Genomic DNA, 19,819 nt, shown 5'->3' on the forward strand with positions numbered 1-19,819 from the left:
AGAGAGAGAGAGAGAGAGAGAGAGAGAGAGGGAGAGAGGGAGAGAGGAGAGAGAGAGAGAGAGAGAGAGAGAGAGAGAGAGAGAGAGAGAGAGAAAGAGAAAGAGAAAGGGAGCATCATTGTGAGAGTGAAACATTGATTGGTTGCCTCCTCCTGGGGGATCATCCTGAAACCTGGGTTTGTGCCCTGGCCAGGAATTGAGCTCTTGATCTTTTGGTGTACAGGACTATGCTCCAACCAAGCCACATCAGCTAGAGCTCCATACAGGAGTTCTTGAACAAGTATTGCTTTTTCAGTTTTATAGATGAAGAAACAGTCTCAGAGATTGCAAGACCCTGAACAAATAATTCAGATCTTCAAACAAAATTCTGTGCCATTTCCTGTACCATGCTTTCTTTTTAAAAGTTAGGCATACTTTTATATTGGTACTATAGTTGTGCACATGCTTATAATGCAGGTATTATAGATTACTTTTTACCTATCTTGTATTTAAGATTAATTTTAAATATTATACCACTTGTTCTAATGATTTTTTTTTTTTTAATGAATAAGCCCTGCAAGATTTCATATGGGGTTTGTTGAACTGTTGTAGAGTGGTAATAAAAATCTGAAACTTGCCGAGACCGGTTTGGCTCAATGGATAGAGCGTCGGCTTGGGGACTGAGGGGTCCCGGGTTCGATTCCGGTCAAGGGCATGTACCTTGATTGCGGGCATATCTCCAGTAGGGGGTATGCAAGAGGCAGCTGATCGATGACTCTCTCTCACCGATGTTTCTAACTCTGTCTCTCTCCCTTCCTCTCTGTACAAAATCAATAAAATATATTTAAAAAAAAAATCTGAAACTTTTTTTATTTACAATTTCAACAGGATATGGGCACTGTGGTCCTGGGAAAGCTGGAATCAGGATCTATTAGTAAAGGCCAGCAGCTTGTGATGATGCCAAACAAGGTAAGAATTAGTAAAGATGTTCTTTCTCATTTAGCTTTTCTCTTGAAAATTTTAGCAAGAAGCCAGAATTTTTCAAAAGTTTAGAGATTTCCACAAAAATAAACTTAACTTTTAAAATTCGGGATTAAACTTATTAATGTCAGATATAAAACTTAAGAAAAAAATGTGGTGTTATTCATTGACAAATGGGGAGAGATCAATGTTAGCACAGTGTTAGAGCTAAAAGATGCACCAAAAGAACTTCAACTCTTTTATTTTACAAGATGGGAGAGATCTGGAGTGATTAAGTGACTTGCTTCCATTAATATACTGGATTAATAAGTGAGCCAAGGATGAAAACTCAGGTTTAATTATGATATAGTTAGCTTTCTTTCTCTTTTTGTATGTGGTTACATTGGATACTATAACATTATGTCTAAGCTATGTTCCTAATTTGTTTTAAGCATAAAGTGTTTATCTTTATCATAAACTAGGAGCCCAGTGCATAAAATTTGTGCCTGGGTAGGGTGCCTAGTGGCTGCCAGCTGCGCCTCCTCCTGGTAGTAATATCATAGTTAAGCAAGTAATTGAATTCCTGGTTGGTCGAACTCCCGAGGGGACACTTTGCATATATATGTCTTAATTCTTTCCTACTTATTGTGATTTCTTCATCATTGGAGGGGGTTTTATTAAAACATGCAATATCTCTGAATTATTCCTTTGTGTTATTTGTGACTGCTCACTTAGTGATATATATAGATGACATGTTACTAAGAAAGTTACCCATTTTCCAGAAAGGACTTCTCTAAAATCTCCAAATATGTTGTTTAATGTAGGAAAATATACCTGAATCATCAGATCTTCATGACAGAGATTTTATTAGATTTAAATGAGAATTTCTTTACTATGCTCAATTCCAGGCTCAGTGAATTAGAAAAGATGTCTATTGTCAATGTAGTGTTTAAGTATAATTGACACCTTACAAATTATACTCTGGGGTTTCTTGATGCCTTATGCATTGGGGATTAGAGTATTCCACCATAGTATTTTTTTTCCTAAAGTGTTTCTGTTTTAAAGCCTACTTTTTCTACAACTTGTAAGTCAGTGACAACTGAATGAAAATAATAGTTGGTTTGAATTCTTGCTGAGTTTTGTCTGTAGTCATTAGAAATTTTGCTGATCATGGTAGATGGAAGTGGGATTGGTGGTTGCTAGAGATTGGGGGAGGAAGAATGGGGAGTGACTGCTTAATGGGTACAGGGTTTCCTTTTGGAATGGTGAAAAGTTTTGGAACTAGATAGTAATTATGATTATAGGACATTATGTGAATGTATTAGATGCCACTGAATTGTACAGTGTAAAATGATTTAAAAAGACAAATGTTATGTGGTGAGTATTTTACCACCACAGAAAGAAAAGTACAATTCACTATAGGCGAGAGCCTTAACATACTAGCTATAGTCCAGGAGTGGGGAATATCCAGCCTGTGAGCTTTGGTCTGGCCCTTCCAAGGCATTAGGGGCAAGACAATTAAATGTTTGGCCAAATATAATGGGCTAATTTTTTTTTAAGTTGATAATTTTATATGGCCCACAAATGATGCTATAAATATCCACATGGTCTTTGGCAGAAAAATGTTCCCCACCCCTGTTACAGAGTGGCTGTTCTCTGGAAGCTGTCACTTTATACTAATTACTTACTGGGCAGGTATAGCATATCTTATAGTTGGTTAAGTGAGCCTTAAAAACTCAGTTTACTTTTGTCTTTTTGGAACAGAGTTAAATATTTAAAAGATACAGATGTCATACCGCTTTACATTTGAAAATTAATGCATAAGGCAATCTATAGAATTGGAGAAAATAATTGCATATTCTAAATCTGGTAAGAGGTTAATATCCAGAATATATAAAGAGCTCCTACAACTCAACACACTCACAAAATCAAGCCACCTGACTAAAAACACAAGCAAAAAGCTTAAATTTACATTTCTCCAAAGATGTACATGAAAAAAATGATCAACATCACTAATCATTAGCTAAATGCAAATCAAAATCATAATCAGAAAATATTTTACACCTATCTGTATGGCCACTATAAGAAAAGAAACCAGAAATTAGCTGTGGCCAGATAGCTCAGTTGGAAGGAGGGTCACCCTGTATACCAAAAGGATGTAGATTCGATCCCTGGTCAGGGTGGGTATGGGAGGCAACTGCACGCGCTCTCTCTCTCTCCTTTCTTTTCTCTCAAAATTAAAGATATCCTTGGGTGGGAATTCTAAAAAACTTTTTTTTTAAAAACACAGAAAATAACAAATGTTGGCAATGTGGAAAAATTGGAACCCTTATGCACTATTGGTGGGAAATGTAATGATGTTTCACCCCAAAAAATAAAAATAGAATAAAACCATATATATAATCTATTAATTTCACTTCTGGGTATGTACCTCCCCCCACCTCAAATTAAAAACAGAGCCTCAAAGAGATATTTGTACCCCCATGTTCATAACAGCATTGCTCACAGTTGCCAAAAGGTGGAAGCAACCCAGGTGTCTGAAGGATTAACAGATAATCAAAATGTACATATGTAAAAGTGGATTATTATTCAACCACAGGAAAGGAAATTCTGACATACGCTATACAATATGGATAAACCTCGAGGATGTTATGCTGAAATAAACCAGTCACAATGATTCCAGTTTTATGAGGTACCTAGAGTAGTCCTCAGATTTCATAGAAGCAAAGTAGATAGTGGTTTCCAGGGTTTGTGGGGAGGGAAGAATGGGGAGTTGTTTAATTGTATAGTTTCAATTTTATAAGATGAAAATTTTTCAGAACTCGATTGGTTGTATACAGTATGTACTTAATACTACAGGACTGACAAAATGTTCAAGGGGATAAATTTTATGTTCTGAATTTTACCATAATATTTAAAAAGTATTTAAAAATTAATGAGTAAAATTAAAAATTGGTCATTTTTTTTATTTTGCTATTTACAAAATTGTTCTAATGTACAGATTAATATTTAGACCTTTTTTAGATTGCTGGTTTGTTAACTTCTGGTTCTTAAGGAGTCTTTGGAAGCCTATGTATGCTTCTAATGCCTGCATTACTTCTACATCCTATGCTTGGCTGTAGCAGTAAAGTAAAACAAAATAAATCATGTTGGAGGATAAACTCTGTGATGGAATTTCTGAATATTGCTCTAATATTTACAAATTGGCTTTAAGTTTGTATGCAAAGTTAACTGAATCTGCAAGTTTAGTGCAAAGTGGCTTCCCCCACACTTCAGTGCAGTAATCTGAATGCTCATTTCTGATAATTTGAGATACCAAAAGGATATTGTATAAACTCCAGCTCATATGTTAGTAGGAATGTGGACTCAGCCATTTAAGATCATGTGCTATATAATTGGTAAACACATTGCAGACTTGTCTCCAAAACTTTTTGAACTGATAAGACAGGGTATCGTACCCCAGTCAAGACAATGGGCATCTATCTAGGAAGACAATTGCAGATATCCTTTATTTAGAAATGTTAACCACTTATCCCTGCCAAATTGCTTAAATATAGCCTAAAATCACTCCTTTACACAGCTGCATGTTGGATCTCTAGAGAATAAGAAAATGTTTAGTTATTTTTAATACCTTTCATAAACTATAAACTAAGAAAAGTTGTTAGCCTTAATCTTAATTTTTGAGTAGTTATGGTGAACAGTAATGATTCCTTCGGAGGGGAGTATAAAGGAAAGGCTTCCCAGAGGGGATAGAGTCCACCTGCTCTTTCTTTTCTTTTTTTTTTTTTTTTTTTTTTTTTTTTTTTTTTTAATATATTTTACTAGAGGCCCAATGCACAAAGATTCGTGCAAGAATGGGCCTTCCTTCTCCTGGCTGCCGGCTCCGCTTTTGTCCCAGCCAAGAGCGGTTGGGGTGGTGCGAAATGCCTGCGTCATGGCAGTGAGACAAGTGTCTCTCCCCCAGCTGCCTGGTGCCTTTGCATGCAAATTAACCCACCATCTTTGTTGGGCTAATTTGTATATTCATTCCTGATTGGCTGGTGGGCATCATGGAGGTATATTTCACTTTTATTGGTATAGATTTTTTTTTTTTTTTTTTTAACAGAGAGGAAGGGAGAGGGATAGAGTTAGAAACATCAATGAGAGAGAAACATCAATCAGCTGCTTCCTGCACACCCCCTACTGGGGATGTGCCCACAACCAAGGTACATGACCTTGACCGGAATCGAACCTGGGACCTTTTAGTCTGCAGGCTGACGCTCTATCCACTGAGCAAAACCAGATTCCGCTGCCTGCTCTGTTTTTAAAGGTTGACTGAGATTACCAAGTGGATTAAGTTAATCTTACACCAGCTCTTATTGTGTTTAGCAATGTAAGGCCATAGGGATTGTTATGTTGGGTTATTAGGGCAAAAATATAATGAATAATAGTTTGTACATGGTGGAACTGCTAAGTTCTACCCCTTTATCCTGCTGTTACTATAAAGAACTTAGCTAACAAAATATGGCTCTACTTCACTTCTTAGGATGAATTTCATTAGAACAGGTATCATTAAGGCATAAGCTACCTTTTGGAAAAGAATATCATTATGCGGGAGAGGGGTAAAGGTACTAGAGTTTAGCAAGTGACTATAGCATTCTGGTATGGAATATATTGATTCTGCATTTTTCACTGTTCATCTGTCATAAGGAAATTCAATTTTGTCTTGAAGGGCTATTTTGTTTGGTTTTCTGGTATATATTTTTTGAAAATATTTTTGTTTCTATTTTGATTTTAGAGGAAGGGAGGGGGGAGAGAGAGAAACATGTGCGAGAGAAATACTGATCAGTTGCCTCCTGCCCACAGCCAACCAGCCTACTACCTGGCACATGCTCTGACTGGGAATCCAACCAGTGACCTTTTGGTACATGGGGATGATGCTCAACTAATTGAGCCATACTAACTAGGGCAGTTTTCTGGTTGATGTTTTAAAAATCTGAATTATCTCAAAGGGCACAAGTGGGAATATTTGTGGGTATTGCTTTTACCACTTCCCCATCTGTATATCTTTCTAAAACATTTTTGTGCAGCTATCACCATTAGTTTCAGAATATTTTATCACACCAAAAGGGAAACCTGTAATCATTGATCAGTATGCTTACTTAAAATCCTTTCCCATCTTGCAACCATCAAAATATTATCTAAACATTCAATATTATTTTGTTGTTTTTATTCCTCACCTTAGGACATGGTTATTGATTTTAGAGAGAGAGGAATCTTAGGGGAGGAAAGGAGAGAGAAAGAGAAAGAAACAGAAACAATCAAGTAGTTGCGGTTGCCTCCTGTATTTATGTATCTAGACCAGAGATCAAACCCACGGGTTAGAGATGTTTCCTGACTGGGAACCTGCAACCCTTTGGCGTATGGGACGACACTCCATCCAACTGAACCACACTGGCCAGGCGGAGCAATATTCTTTTAAGCTTACTTCAAACAACTTCTAAAAAGTATACTCTTGCCCTCACCATATTTGCTAAGTGGCTAGAGTGTTGGCCTGCCCACCAAAGGGTTGTGGGTTTGGTTCCCGGTCAAGGGCATGTACCCCATCCTCTTGTCTGTGTCCATCGGTAATGCATATCTATCTATCTATATACCGTGTTTCCCTGAAAGTAAGACATCCTCCGAAAATAAGACCTACTTACAAGTTTCCTTCTTAGTGAAATATAAGGCATCCTCCCCCTCCCCCTGAAAATAAGGCCCCCTCTAGGCTAAACATGAGAGATTTGGTCCACTGGTTCTGAAAGAAATGGAGTCACAAGAAATTCACTAGGAAATTCAGGAATTGGATTGTTATGATGATGTTCCAGAATATGATGACATGATTGTCATTGAATAAATGAGTAAATTCTTGATACTGTAGAATTCACAGTTTGTCTGGTTTGTGTTGACAACTACCGTACCATATACAGGTAATAAATTTCCTTTATTTTCATTCAACAATAAATGTGTGCTGTATTATTCTTCATGGAAAAATAAGACATCCCCTGAAAATAAGACCTGGCGCATCTTTGGGAGCAAAAATTAATATAAGACACTGTTTTATTTTCAGGGAAACAGTATATAAAAGACTGAGAGACTGGAGGACCAGATGACCATCCGGTAGTTATGACATGCACTGACCACCAGGTGGCAGATGCTCAATGCAGGAGCTGCCTCCTGGTGATCAGTGCACTCCCACAGTGGGAGCGCCCCTCAGCTGATTGGCACCAAACACCAGGCTCACCGCTGGCGAGTGCAGTTGTGGCTGTGCAAATCTCTATGCCACCTGGGCTCGCTCTTGCCTGCCTGCCACTTCTCACACTACTATATACCCCAAGCGCTCTCGGATTATGAGAGGGCCCAGGCCAGGCAGAAGGATCCCACTGGTGCATGAATCTAGGCACTGGGCCTCTAGTATGCATATAAGTTCTTTGGTTCATCTCTTCCCACTGCCCCCCTTCCCTGAGATTCATCAGTCTGTTCCATGTTTCCATGTCTCTGGTTCTATTTTACTCATCAGTTTATTCTGTTAGATTCCTTGTTTGATTTTTTTTTTTTTAGATTCAATTGTTGATATTTATTGTTCATACTTTTTATCTTTTCCCCTTCTCCTTTCTCTTAAAGAATACCTTTCAACATTTCGTGTAATAATGGTTTGGTGTTGAAACTCCTTTAGTTTTTTCTTGTCTGTGAAGCTCTTTATCTGACTTTTCAATTCAAAATAATACCTTTGCAGGCATGTGTCTTGGGTTTATTGGGGTTTATCTTGTTTGTTAGGACTCTCTACTTCCTGGTCTATTTCTTTTATCAGGTAGGGAAAGTTTTCTGTCATTATTTCTTCAAATAGGTTTTCAATTTCTTGCTACTTTTCTTTCCTGCACCCCTGTGATGCATATGTTGGTATACTTAAAGTTGTCACAGAGGCTCTTTACACTATCTTCTTTTAGGATATTTTTTCCTTTTTTTTCTGATTGGGTGTGTTTTGCTTCCTCATACTCCAAATCACTGATATGATTCTTGGCATCCTCTACTCCGTTGATTCACTGTAAATTATTCTTCATTTTAGTGTATCCATCATTTCTGACTGGTCCCTTTTTCATGCTTTTGATGTTCTAAGTAAATTCTTTGATATTCTCACTAAGTTCCTTGAAACTCTCAATTTCCTTGAGCAGCTTTATAATCATTGTTTTGAACTCTGTATCTGGTAGTTTGCTTCTATTTCATTTAGTTCTTTTTCTGGAATTTTCTTTTGTTCTTTCATTTGTGACATGTTTCTTTGTCTGCATTTTGGTTGCTTCCCTGTGTTTGTTTCTAAGTATTGGGAGAACTGCTATGTCTCCTGGAATTGATAGAGTGGCCTTGTGTAGTAGATGTTCTGTAGAGTCCAGTGACTCAGTCACTTGAGCAGGGCAATGCTAGGTATCCCCCAGTGTGGGCTGTGTGCACTGCCCTGTTGTAGTTGAGCCTTGATGGGTGTTACTGTCTCTGGGAGGTATTGACCCCCAAGCAAATTGTATGTGAGAACCAGCTGTGACTACAAAAGAAGAGCTGCTGTGCAGACAACACCCCTACGGATCAGGACTTGGTTCAGTAGGGCTTTGGTGCTCACTGAGTTTGCTCCTTGAGAGTGATGCTGGTGGATGTAGTAAAGTTGTAATCTGGAGTGATCTGAAGCTGTCCACCAGGCACCCAGGAGGTACAAATGGATAACAGGTCATTTTAATTGGCAGTTGTTGGTCAAGTTATGATTTTCATTGAAGTTCACATCATACAAATGTAGTAAGTATTTTGGATAATCAACAAGCACAGAAAAATGCCACAACTCAATAATGAAGTTCACATCATACAAATGTGTCAGAAAACCTCCAATTTCGGTTTCTTTTTAAGCACAACGTGGAAGTTCTTGGAATCCTTTCTGATGATGTAGAAACTGATTCTGTAGCACCAGGTGAAAACCTTAAAATCAGACTGAAAGGAATTGAAGAAGAAGAGATTCTTCCAGGATTTATACTTTGTGATCCTAATAATCTTTGTCATTCTGGACGCACATTTGATGCCCAGGTAAACCCGTTATTATAGTTATCTCACTGACCTTTACTGTGCAAGTGAAATATGAATTTAAATGTCCTTTGTCCAGGTTATTGATGACATGTCATCATGTATAGAAGGGGAATTGAAATAGAATAAATCGTGTGTGTGTTACAACAGCCATAAGGTATCTTACAACATAAGGTCTTCTTACTGATTAGATAGTATTCTTTGTAAATTCCTTATTTTCTAATCTGTTTATATCATTACTCAGTGTCTTTCACTTTAATTAAAGCAAATTGCTTTGGAAGTCATGGTTTGTCTGCTCCTTTAGCACAAATAACTCTCCAGACACAAAAACATGCCCAATTTTTTCATATTAGTAACCTGCCCTCCCCAGGAGAGTGACAGTAAATTATTGGTGTAGGTCACAGGATTTTTCTATTATTTTACAAGGTATAATAACTAATGAAATTAAATTCTGATACCAGGTATAAGGTTGTTTACCTTTACTGGACCTTACATATTGAAAAATGGATAAAACTATGATAAGTTCATATGGGGCGGGGGGGAAGAGTAGCATGTGAGCAGAATGATTCCTTGGGGGAGGTTTAAGGGAACGGTTTCCCTGAGGGGAAAGAGTTTGCCTACTGTTTTGAAAGTTTGGGCACTTGCCAAGAAGATCAGTAGGTTAAGGATATCAGAGTTCGTTCTTCGAGGTCAAGTGACCTATCACTTGTAACACAAAAATAACTTTTAAGATGGTGAGTTATATATTCTTGTGATACTATATTCACTTTAACACATTCAATTATTTTTTTGCCCTTGGTATAAAGATGTGAAATTTTTTTTTTTTTTTTTTTTTGACAGATAGTGATTATAGAGCACAAATCCATCATCTGCCCAGGTTATAATGCGGTGCTGCATATTCATACCTGTATTGAGGAAGTTGAAATAACAGTGAGTATTAAGATAAATGGGGGTTTTGTTTGTGTATTTTAAGATCATTAGTGATGTACTCTTATTTGCATGCCTATTACAATAATTTAATGATTCTTTTATTTGGCATTATTCTGATGTCTTTTCATCCTTTTATCTTGGATAGGCCTTAATTTGCTTGGTAGATAAAAAATCAGGAGAAAAAAGTAAAACTCGACCCCGTTTTGTGAAACAAGATCAAGTATGCATTGCACGCTTAAGGACAGCAGGAACCATCTGCCTTGAGACCTTTAAAGACTTCCCTCAGATGGGTCGATTTACTTTGAGAGATGAGGGTAAGCCCTTAAATTGATGTCTAGTAGTATGTCTAAAATAGATTCTTCACCTGAGTACAATTCATAGAGAACTGGATGCATGTTTTATGAGTTAAATGAATTGGACAGCTGGTAAAATTAACTGCATTTTGGCAGTAATGCTCTAGAAGAATTTTGATATTTTGTAAGTAGTGGGTTTTGAGAGCCATTTATTTACTATAAACAAGATTTCTATGATGTAATCCTTTGTAATATATGTGATTAAAGCTCATCTTGCCCTCTTAAGATTTGCAATGTGAGCTTGAGGTATATATCTTATCATTTTGTGGTCAGAGGAAATAATTTAAAAATCAAATATAATATATTCACTGCACTGATATGAGGGTGGGAATAAAAGGGATATATAGATTGATTGCCTTTTAAAACCTTTTTTTTTTTTAAGATTTAATAGTCATGCTCAAGATTTATGATCCATGTTAATCTGAACAGCTGTAATTTTTCTGTCTTGTGGCCATGAAATTCTTTGGTATCATGAAAACAAAATGACTTTTATTAAACATTTCTCTATGGGTTGTTAACTTAGGTAACTATTTTAAGATTGGAAAATTTACATGAAACTTTGATTTAATTGAAATATAGAATACAATTGTATGTTCTAATTCCATTCAGCAAAAAGTTGACTGTATTGCAAGTCAAAAACTGTGCTTAGCATTGGAAATATGATGATATACTAGAGACCTGGTGCATGAAAATTCATGCACTTTGGTGGGGGGTGGGGGAGCCCTCAGCCCGGCCTGCCCACTCTCACAGTCCAGGAGCCCTCAGGGGTGACCTGGTGATCAGGGGAAGGCAACGCCCCATCACACTTCTGTTGCCACTACCGGCAGCGTGAATCTCGGCCGGCCCTGGGCAGCTGGGGGGCTAAGGGGACTGGGTGCCGCTGTCCTGTGGCTGTGGGCATCGCCATCTTTGAGGGCGTGACAGTCAATTAGTATATTCTTTCCTTATTGGCTGTGGGCACTGCCATCTTTGTGACAGCGTCAGGGTTAATTAGCATATTCCCTCTTTATTAGATAGGATATAGTTTTTGCACTTTAGTTCTAGTTCAGAGAAATCTTTATAAAGACACTATAGAGTTCATAAAATTTTTTATTTTAAAAATCTGCTTTGTGTTAGTAAAAGTCGCAGATTACTGGGTTGTCCTATTAATACTAAAAAATTAACCCAACCAGCCCATGGCTCCGCAGTTGAATGTCACCGATGAGCCAGGAGGTCATGGTTCAATTCTCACACAGGGCACATAACCAGGTTTTGGGCTAGATCCCCAGTGTGGGCAGTGGAGGAGGCAGCCAATTAATGATTCTCTCTTATCATTGGTGTTTCTCTCTCTCCCTATTCCTTCAAACAATAAAAATATATTTTAAAATATACCTATATGTAACAGAATTAACTTGATAAAGTCACAGAGGAAATTAATGTAACATACATTTTTAACTCTAAGAATTATTTTTTCCTAAATATAGTGGAACCTTGTTTCTCAAATTTAATTCATTTCAAAAGGCTGCTCAAGAATCGATTCGTTCAAAAACGGAATTATTTTTCCCATTAGAAATTATGTAAATTGAATCAATACATTCAAAACCCCCAAATGATTCTGTTTCAACTTTTCTTATATACAGTACATGTTTAATTTGTAAATAAATACCTTTTATCTTAAATTTATCAAACCTTCTCCTACTAGCCTTAAAGAAATTTTTCCAATATCACTGCCTGTGAAATGCTATCACCAGCTAACTGCTTTTCCTTTATCAAAATCATCAGCTGTTTTTCTGCCTATTCAATTGCCTGTGAGTGCTGTTTCAAGAGCACTTTCAGACCCTTGGCAACATTTGTACTCTTTGTCATGCTGAGGTATCAGTATGAAAGGATTGTCAGGTGGAAAACCCAGACTTTTTTTCTGTGAACAACTTGGTTGAGAAACAAATTGTTCAATATGAGAGACCTTCAAGAAATTAGGCTTCAATGTAGTAGGTAGGTATTTAGTTTCCCCCCCCCCCATAAGATGGAGAGCCCCTTTTAACATCTTTGAGATAATTCACATACTATGAAATAGTCCTGTTTTTAAGTGTGCAGTGCAATGAATTTTAACATCTTTACAGAGTTGTGTAGCCATCACATTCTAATTTTAGAATGTTTATTATAGCTAAAAAGAAGCCTTTATACCTATTTAGTTATCTCCTACACCTACCTCCAGACCTAGGCAATCACAACATTTTTTTTCTATTTGGCTTATTGGACAAGTCATATAAATAGAACATAAAATTTGTGGTCTTCAGTGTCTAGTATATTTCACTTATTATGGTGTGTGTGTGTTTTTTAAATCTTCACTGGAGAGTGGCTTTTAAAAAAATTATTTTGAGACAGGGGAAAAAGGGAAACATCAATTTGAGAGAGTACATCGGTCACTTGCCTCCCGTTTTTGTCCCATAGAACCTGCAACCTAGATATGTGCTGCCCTGACCAGGAATCAACCCTTTTGGTGTATGAGAAGACACTCCAACCAACTGAGCCAGCAGGGAAAGACAGATATAAATATATAAGAAACATATTGATTGGTTGCCTCCTACACACTCTCTGACCAGGGCCTGGGACAGGGAGAAGCCTGCAAATTCAGGACCCTTAGGTCTGCAGGCCAACCCTCTATCCTCTGAACCAAACCATGTAGGGCAAGATATTTTTTATATAGGAAATCATGTTTGGTTTTTTTCAGCCCTCCTCCTCTGTCCCCCTCCCCCCACCCCCCACCCCCAAAAAAAGATCCACTTATTAAGACTCCTTAATCAGAAATCATGCCTTTTTGTCAGCAAAAACGTTTTTTGTCCTGCTGAGGTATCAGCATGAAAGAGTTGTCAGATCCAAAACTGAAGTTAATACTTTATGTTGTAAAAATTAAGATTTAAATTAATAAGCTTTAAATACCTTTCATGGCTTTGCTGTTGACTACAAAAAATTTTGTTTTTGTTGCATTTTTCAGGTAAGACCATTGCAATTGGAAAAGTTCTGAAACTGGTTCCAGAGAAAGACTAAGCATTTTCTTGATGACCCTGCACAATACTGTGAGGAAAATTGACTGCAAAAGCCTACTTCACACCGCCTTCTTATTTTCTGCCCATTGACAAACCTCTCCCTATATTTTGCAAAGACAAAATTCACAGCAAAAGTCCACATTATGTCAGCTTTCTCATATTGAGAGCTCTGCTATGCCACTGTTGAATTTTTCCCAATATTTTTTTCTTCCCCTCTCAAACTGCTTCCTTGGACAGATTTGGCAATAGCTTTGTAAGTGATGTGGACATAATTGCCTACAATAATGAAAACCTATAGAAATTTTTTAATTTTTCATTTTCCCCTTAGGCATACATAGTCTTCCCCCCAAGGCAGATCATTCTGAGTGTGCGAGTGTGTGTGCACATGTTACAAAGACAACTACCATGTTAATAAAATATTCAATTTGAAACCCTTTTCGGTATTTGAATTGCTTTTGAATAATGTTTTTTATCTGGATATAACATTGTTGCATTAGCTTTTTAACGTTACCAAGTAATTGAATACATTTTATTACTTGGACTTTTCTAAACTCTTTCCCTACCCACTACTTTAAATGAGGCATTTACAACAGTATTCAAGTTTGTATTAAAGGAAAGAATCAGTTTGACCCCTTTTTGATGGTAAATGCATACATATAATAATTAAATAACTTTCTGTAACTGACACTGCTTTATTAGATCTATCAGTTATTTTTGGCCAATTTATATTTTAACATGATTTCTTAAACACAGTAAATTGTTTTAAAATAAAAGTATACTGTAGTTTTTATAAGAAAGCATAATTGTACCCCTACAAAAAATTCCATTACTGTGTTAAATTAGTGGAATTTACAATAAAGAAAGCATGTTGAGACCTGGCAAAAATGCCTCCTTTAGAATTTATAAGAGCTGCATGCATCTAGTATGAAGACTATCAATTGGAAGTGCCAGATCTACAAATTACTCATTTTACTATTTGTATCACTGGTTTTAAACATTGGTTGTTCCTTGCTGGTTAACGATAAATTTTATCCAGCAACTAAATAAACACATACTTAGGAACCATCAGAATTTGCACAGATTACAATGAACAGTGATAAGTAGATTCAAGCACAGTATGAGCTTTTCTCAACTATTTGAAATTGATTGTGTTCTTAAATTTAAAGCTGGAATTTGTTAATGTTGATTTGGATGAACCACAGTGTAGCATTGTGATGGTTTTAGATTGAAGAATGACTTTCTGGTACAACTCATGACTTTGAAATTTTTAATGAGAACAAATGGGAAATGGGTAAGATAATTTCTCAGTTTATTGGAAGCCCCCTCCCCTTGATTTTGAGTGTTGCCATTTATTAAAGACTTGGCCTCTTTCACATAATTTATCTCTAAATAAGATACTCTGTAATTATTTATTTAATGACACTTAATTCCCTATAGTCTTCCCTAGAAAAGAAAAGCCTAGTCAAACTGTAATTCCAATCATAAAACCTGATACTTAATTTAACTCTTGTTTTCCTAATTATAGAAATCCCATTCATTTCATGAATGGGCTATATTTTATGATGAAAGCAACATTATTCTCTTGCAGCTTCCTGCAACTATACTCATGGCTATTAAATTGCATGAATTTTAATTCTATTATGTCTGCACATCTCTGGGCTTTTATTTTTCTGGGAGATACGGGAATTTTAATCAGTACATAATAACTTTTTGTACTTTCAAGTTAATAACAAAATACTAGTAATTGCTTGGATTTTAATGAATCTTTAAAAATTCAAGAGTTGTTAAAATTAATTCTAGAGTTCCATTTTTAAATTGAACACATTTTAAAAACCAGTTATATGCTTGCTATTAAGACATTTACATTTTTAGATTATGTGCATGTTGCCAACACTTTTAAGTAAAACATGGCTATCAACTGAAAGGCCTACATCTAAAAATGTAATTATGAAAAAAATTTCATGAATTCTTGCACATTTGTGCAAATAATTATTTAACAACCTCATTGTTAAATTAACCAATACCATATGCTTTATGTGCTTTGACATTTTTTTAGAGATTCTTAAAGTTGCTGCATTTCTAATTAATTACAATGAATAGTTATTTAGATGAGGAAATAAATATCTGAAATAAACTGGCAGTGTGGCGATTTTGGACCTTTAAGCAATACAGATTCCTATGCTGTCATTTTGTCTTCTGCAAGTGCAGGTTTGTTTATATGTTTGACAATGCAAAAATAGAGGACAATTGATAGATTTGGGAGATTACAGAACTAAATATTGCATCTTTAGAATAGATGTGTTAGAACAATTGTCTTTGCATCTTTTTACATTACTGATGTTTATACAACTTTCATTCTAGATTATTTAATTATAGTTTTTTAAATTAAATTTAAGAGAAGAAAGATATCATTGAAATAAATGTCTAAGTAATTGCTATTCTAAACCCTTATTTCTTACTGTGGGGGACTGGTATGGTAACTAGTCCTTGCTTTTAATTTGCAAAAAAGACTTATTCAGTGAAAATCTATGTAAAATCAAGAGTTGAACTGAGTATGTACTGCCATGAACTTATGTAAACAAATAGTAAAGTTGTTGAATAATTAAGCCCATGTACATTTGTTTGTTTGAATTGAAAGTCTTGAAATATGTGATAATTGAATGTAAAAACTTTGTAAATTGTAAAAAAGTCCAGGTTCACTGTAACAAGGTAATTAATACTTGTCTGCTAGTTATATAAAGTACAAGAACTGCTTTTACAATACGGCATGTACTTTGAGGTGATGCCATTGAATGATTACCAGCATCCTATCAGCTGAAGTGCTGCAGATATTTTGGGTCATAGTTTCAACAAGATGCAGTTTTGTAACCCAAAAAAAAGGTGAACCTATGGTCAAAAACTGCTTCCATGATGAACTTTTGAAAAAAGTCAGCTAAACTCCCTGGCAATCTTCAGGAATACTATAACTAATTACTCGGTGATCTTTGATGGCTGTTCCACTGACAGCAGTCTAGCACCTTTCCTCATTGGCATGGACTTCCTCATTGACTGCTGCTTCATGGATGGTAGCTTCATTGCTTTCGGTAGGGATTTAAGGTAGTCAAGGGACAAATATAGTTTTTATTACAGCTCTTAACACCAAGCAACTTTCAACCTTTAAACCCTTTGTGAACATTCTGGTTCCAGTACTATAGCTCTGATTGTAGGTTAAGTGTTATGTTCAGTGTTGGCCTATCTAATCAGAATAAACTGTGCTATCAATTCTCTCTCAGACATATATAAGGTAGATAGCAATCAATAGGATTTAGGGGATGATTTTCTGTCTCCAAATAATACAGCTTTTATTTCCTCCAGCAAATTTCTCAGTGATTTTAACAGATAGCACCTAATACATTCACAATCTTGTTTCTTTAGAAATCTCGCCATGGCAGCAACTTAAATAAATGTAATTACGTAGCACAACTCAAAAAGACTAGATTTAAATTTAGTAGTCAGTTGGTGATAATAGATTTGATAGTAAATGGAATAGAAGTGTTCTTATATTCCTGTAGTAGTTTGGTGGACCCCATTTGAACCAATTTACTGTTGAAATTCAGACAGAATAGATTTGGTTCAACTTGTAATGGTTTTGGCTCTAGGATATTCTTAATTTTCAATATCCTAGAATGTATTAAGTCTTCCCTTCAATAAATACACTTTCACATACCTCTAATCCTATGCTTCCTTGAAACAATAACATGCTAGCAAGTTGTTTACTAAGGAATGTTACAAGGGCCCTGGAGGAAATGGAGATTAAAACTTTTATGTTCTCCAACATAAGGGAAAAGCAGAGGCATCATGTCTGATTAGGCAGAAAATTACACAGAATTTCTTAAACAACTCTTGGGGTGGCAATTACCTTTTCTGCCTTGTCACACATGCCACTGTGCCATTTAAAAATTAATGTGGAAACCTCAGGTTTGTCCCCTTTGCCAGGCACATTAGCTTAGTGCTTCCGATGTCAACCCAAGTCCCTGCTACCTCCTTTTCTGCTGCCCTGGGAGAGTATTTGTGCTGGAGCTGGAACTCTTGCATTCCTCAGGTGATCATCCACATGAATTAGGTAAAACAGGTCTGAGCTTAGGAGGTCTGCATTTTAAGAACTTGCATTGGGCTCTCAAATCAACACATCTTAGCTAGTTTCTTCTGTTTGTTCTAAAGGAAATGTGGATCTCTCTCAGGCCAAGGTGTAGTCTAGTTTCCACTAGACAGCAGGTTAATACCTAGTTCTCATTTAAAAAAGAGTGGGGTAGGGGCCTAATTAGGTTTGCTGGTTTTTAAAAAAAAAAAAACTTAATTCCAAAGCATGGCAGAATGCTATAGGTAGGAATTAGGGAAATCCAAGGTAAAGAAACCTTTTTCTTATGATTTGTAGCTACCTACTGTGCCTGACTTGGTGCCTGTGTGAGGATTAAGCCCTTAGTCTGCTCTTGCAATTACTCAAATGACAAGTTTAAAAATACTTGCTTTTGTAATAATAAAAACTGTCACCTACCCTTTTGAAGGATTTGTCTGTCTGTTTATAGTTACCTGTATTTATCAATTTTCTGTACAATCCTTTATTTTTGTATCAAGTATTGGAACCATCTACCAGCATGGATCTAATTAAATGAATCTAATAAGCTCTGTCACATAAGAAATTTACAAACGTGGTCTGCTTGCATATAGTATGCAAGGTCTTTATACAGTGCATATGATTCTTAACAAAACAGCAACTTGATAGGAAGTTATATATGCTTAACAATAAATAGCTATATAATAGTATGTGGTTTATGTGAACAGAATTGAGGAAACACCAATGATTCTGTCAAAACTACAAACTTCTATTGTTCAGAATTTTTATGAGCAAGTTTGACATGAAAGCAGGGGTTCATGTGAAAGTTCTAAATAAATGGTTTGACATTTTCCACACTTTTCAATGACCAGCTCTCCAAATCAGTCCATCAAACATTGTTGAAAAAACATCTTTCTTAAGTGTGTTTGGGCATCCAACCATACACAGGCAATATATAGCAGTGGGCAGAAAACTGATGGTAGATAATTTTATACTTCTTGACCCAGAGACTTTTTCTGAAAAATAGTCTGGATACTATAGATTTGTAGTGAAGAACTATATACCTCCCAACCTAGAATAAATGATGGCCATCAGAAATGTATGCTCTAATTACCTTGTTTTCTTCCCAAGAGTCTTAATACATACATATTAATTTTTGAAAAGTGATTCATGCCCTGGTTGGTGTGACTTGGAACATCATCCTAAGTACACTGAAGTCACGTTCTATTCTCACTCAGGGCACACACTCAGGTTGCAGGTTTGATCTCAGGTGGGGGCACATCTTGAAGGCAACCAGTCAATGTTTCTCCTTTCCTCCCTCTCTAAAATCAATTTTAAAAAAATCTTTGGGTGAGGATTAAAAAAAAATACTTCCCCCTAGCCAGTTTGACTTAGTGGACAGAGCATCAGCCTACAGACGGAAGGGTCCCAGGTTCAATTCCAGTTAAGGGTATGTACCTCAGTTGCAGGCTTGATCCCCAGCCCTGGTCGGAGGGTGTGTGGGAGCCAACCAATGTGTCTCTCTCACATCGATGTTTCTTCTCTGTTTCTCTCCCTTCCACTCTCGAAAATAATCAATAGAAAAATATCCTCAGAATAGGAATAACAACAAAAGAGTAATTCACATATTTGATTCAAGATACTTATACAGGGTGTCCTCCCCAAAAATGTATATATACCAACAGGTTAAATATGAAGATAGAAGCATCAATTGAGCTATCAGCTCTTAATTGTGTGTACATTTTTGGGGGGACTCCCTGTATTTAATTTTCCTTTATCACCATTGGCTCTAAAATACCTGTAGTATTCCTTTACAAGCACTGTTTATTACTTTGAATGTTACAAAGATCATTCCAACTTAAGGACAGAGAATGGACAAGATGCAAAACTGGAGGTAGGGCAAAACTACCTTTAGGGAAAAAATGATACCCTGTACTACTACGTAGAAGGGATAAAAATAATTGGATAAATCCAAGAGATATTTAAAAGGAATAAACAAGATTTTGTTATTGACTATATTTGGGGGAATAAAAAACAATAACTCCCATATTCTGGGCAACTAGGCTGTAGTGGGTGCCAATGACAGAGAAAACAGAAGGAGCAGGTTTGAAGGCAAGATAGTGGGGCGTTGCTGAGTGTGAAGTTTTAATAGAATTTCTATATCAACAGTTGATGAGTTTCAAGATGGAGGTCTGCAAATTTCTATTATCTGTTGAGGGATAACAAATCACCCCAAACTCAATGGCTTAAAAAACTTTATCTTGTTGCTAAACAAGGACTGGCTGCCCATTGCATACAGAAGCCAATTATTATGACATTGGCTTTGAGAAAAGGTTTTATTATGAAATCATAAGCAAGGAGACGGAAAACAGGCTCAAATATCTTTTAACCCAGGTAAGTTT

General features: G+C 36.3%; 2 protein-coding genes across 5 annotated transcripts in view; one reads left to right on the forward strand and one right to left on the reverse strand.

The window, feature by feature from the left end:
• Positions 1 to 17,867, forward strand: part of GSPT1 (G1 to S phase transition 1) — a 46,886-nt gene extending 29,019 nt beyond the window's left edge. For all 4 annotated transcript variants that reach the window (XM_036411117.2, XM_036411113.2, XM_036411114.2 and 1 more), the window contains exons 11-15: positions 868 to 948; positions 8,845 to 9,018; positions 9,856 to 9,945; positions 10,091 to 10,259; positions 13,273 to 17,867. In XM_036411117.2, coding sequence (XP_036267010.1) covers positions 868 to 948; positions 8,845 to 9,018; positions 9,856 to 9,945; positions 10,091 to 10,259; positions 13,273 to 13,325 — 567 coding nt within the window. In that variant the 3' untranslated portion in view covers positions 13,326 to 17,867. The remainder of the gene's footprint in view (positions 1 to 867; positions 949 to 8,844; positions 9,019 to 9,855; positions 9,946 to 10,090; positions 10,260 to 13,272) is intronic.
• TNFRSF17 (TNF receptor superfamily member 17) overlaps positions 1 to 19,819 on the reverse strand; it is a 112,337-nt gene that overhangs the window by 90,139 nt on the left and 2,379 nt on the right. The gene's annotated exons all lie outside the window — the stretch shown is intronic.

This window comes from Pipistrellus kuhlii, unplaced genomic scaffold (assembly GCF_014108245.1).
Source record: "Pipistrellus kuhlii isolate mPipKuh1 unplaced genomic scaffold, mPipKuh1.p scaffold_m20_p_4, whole genome shotgun sequence".
Taxonomy (NCBI): domain Eukaryota; kingdom Metazoa; phylum Chordata; class Mammalia; order Chiroptera; family Vespertilionidae; genus Pipistrellus; species Pipistrellus kuhlii.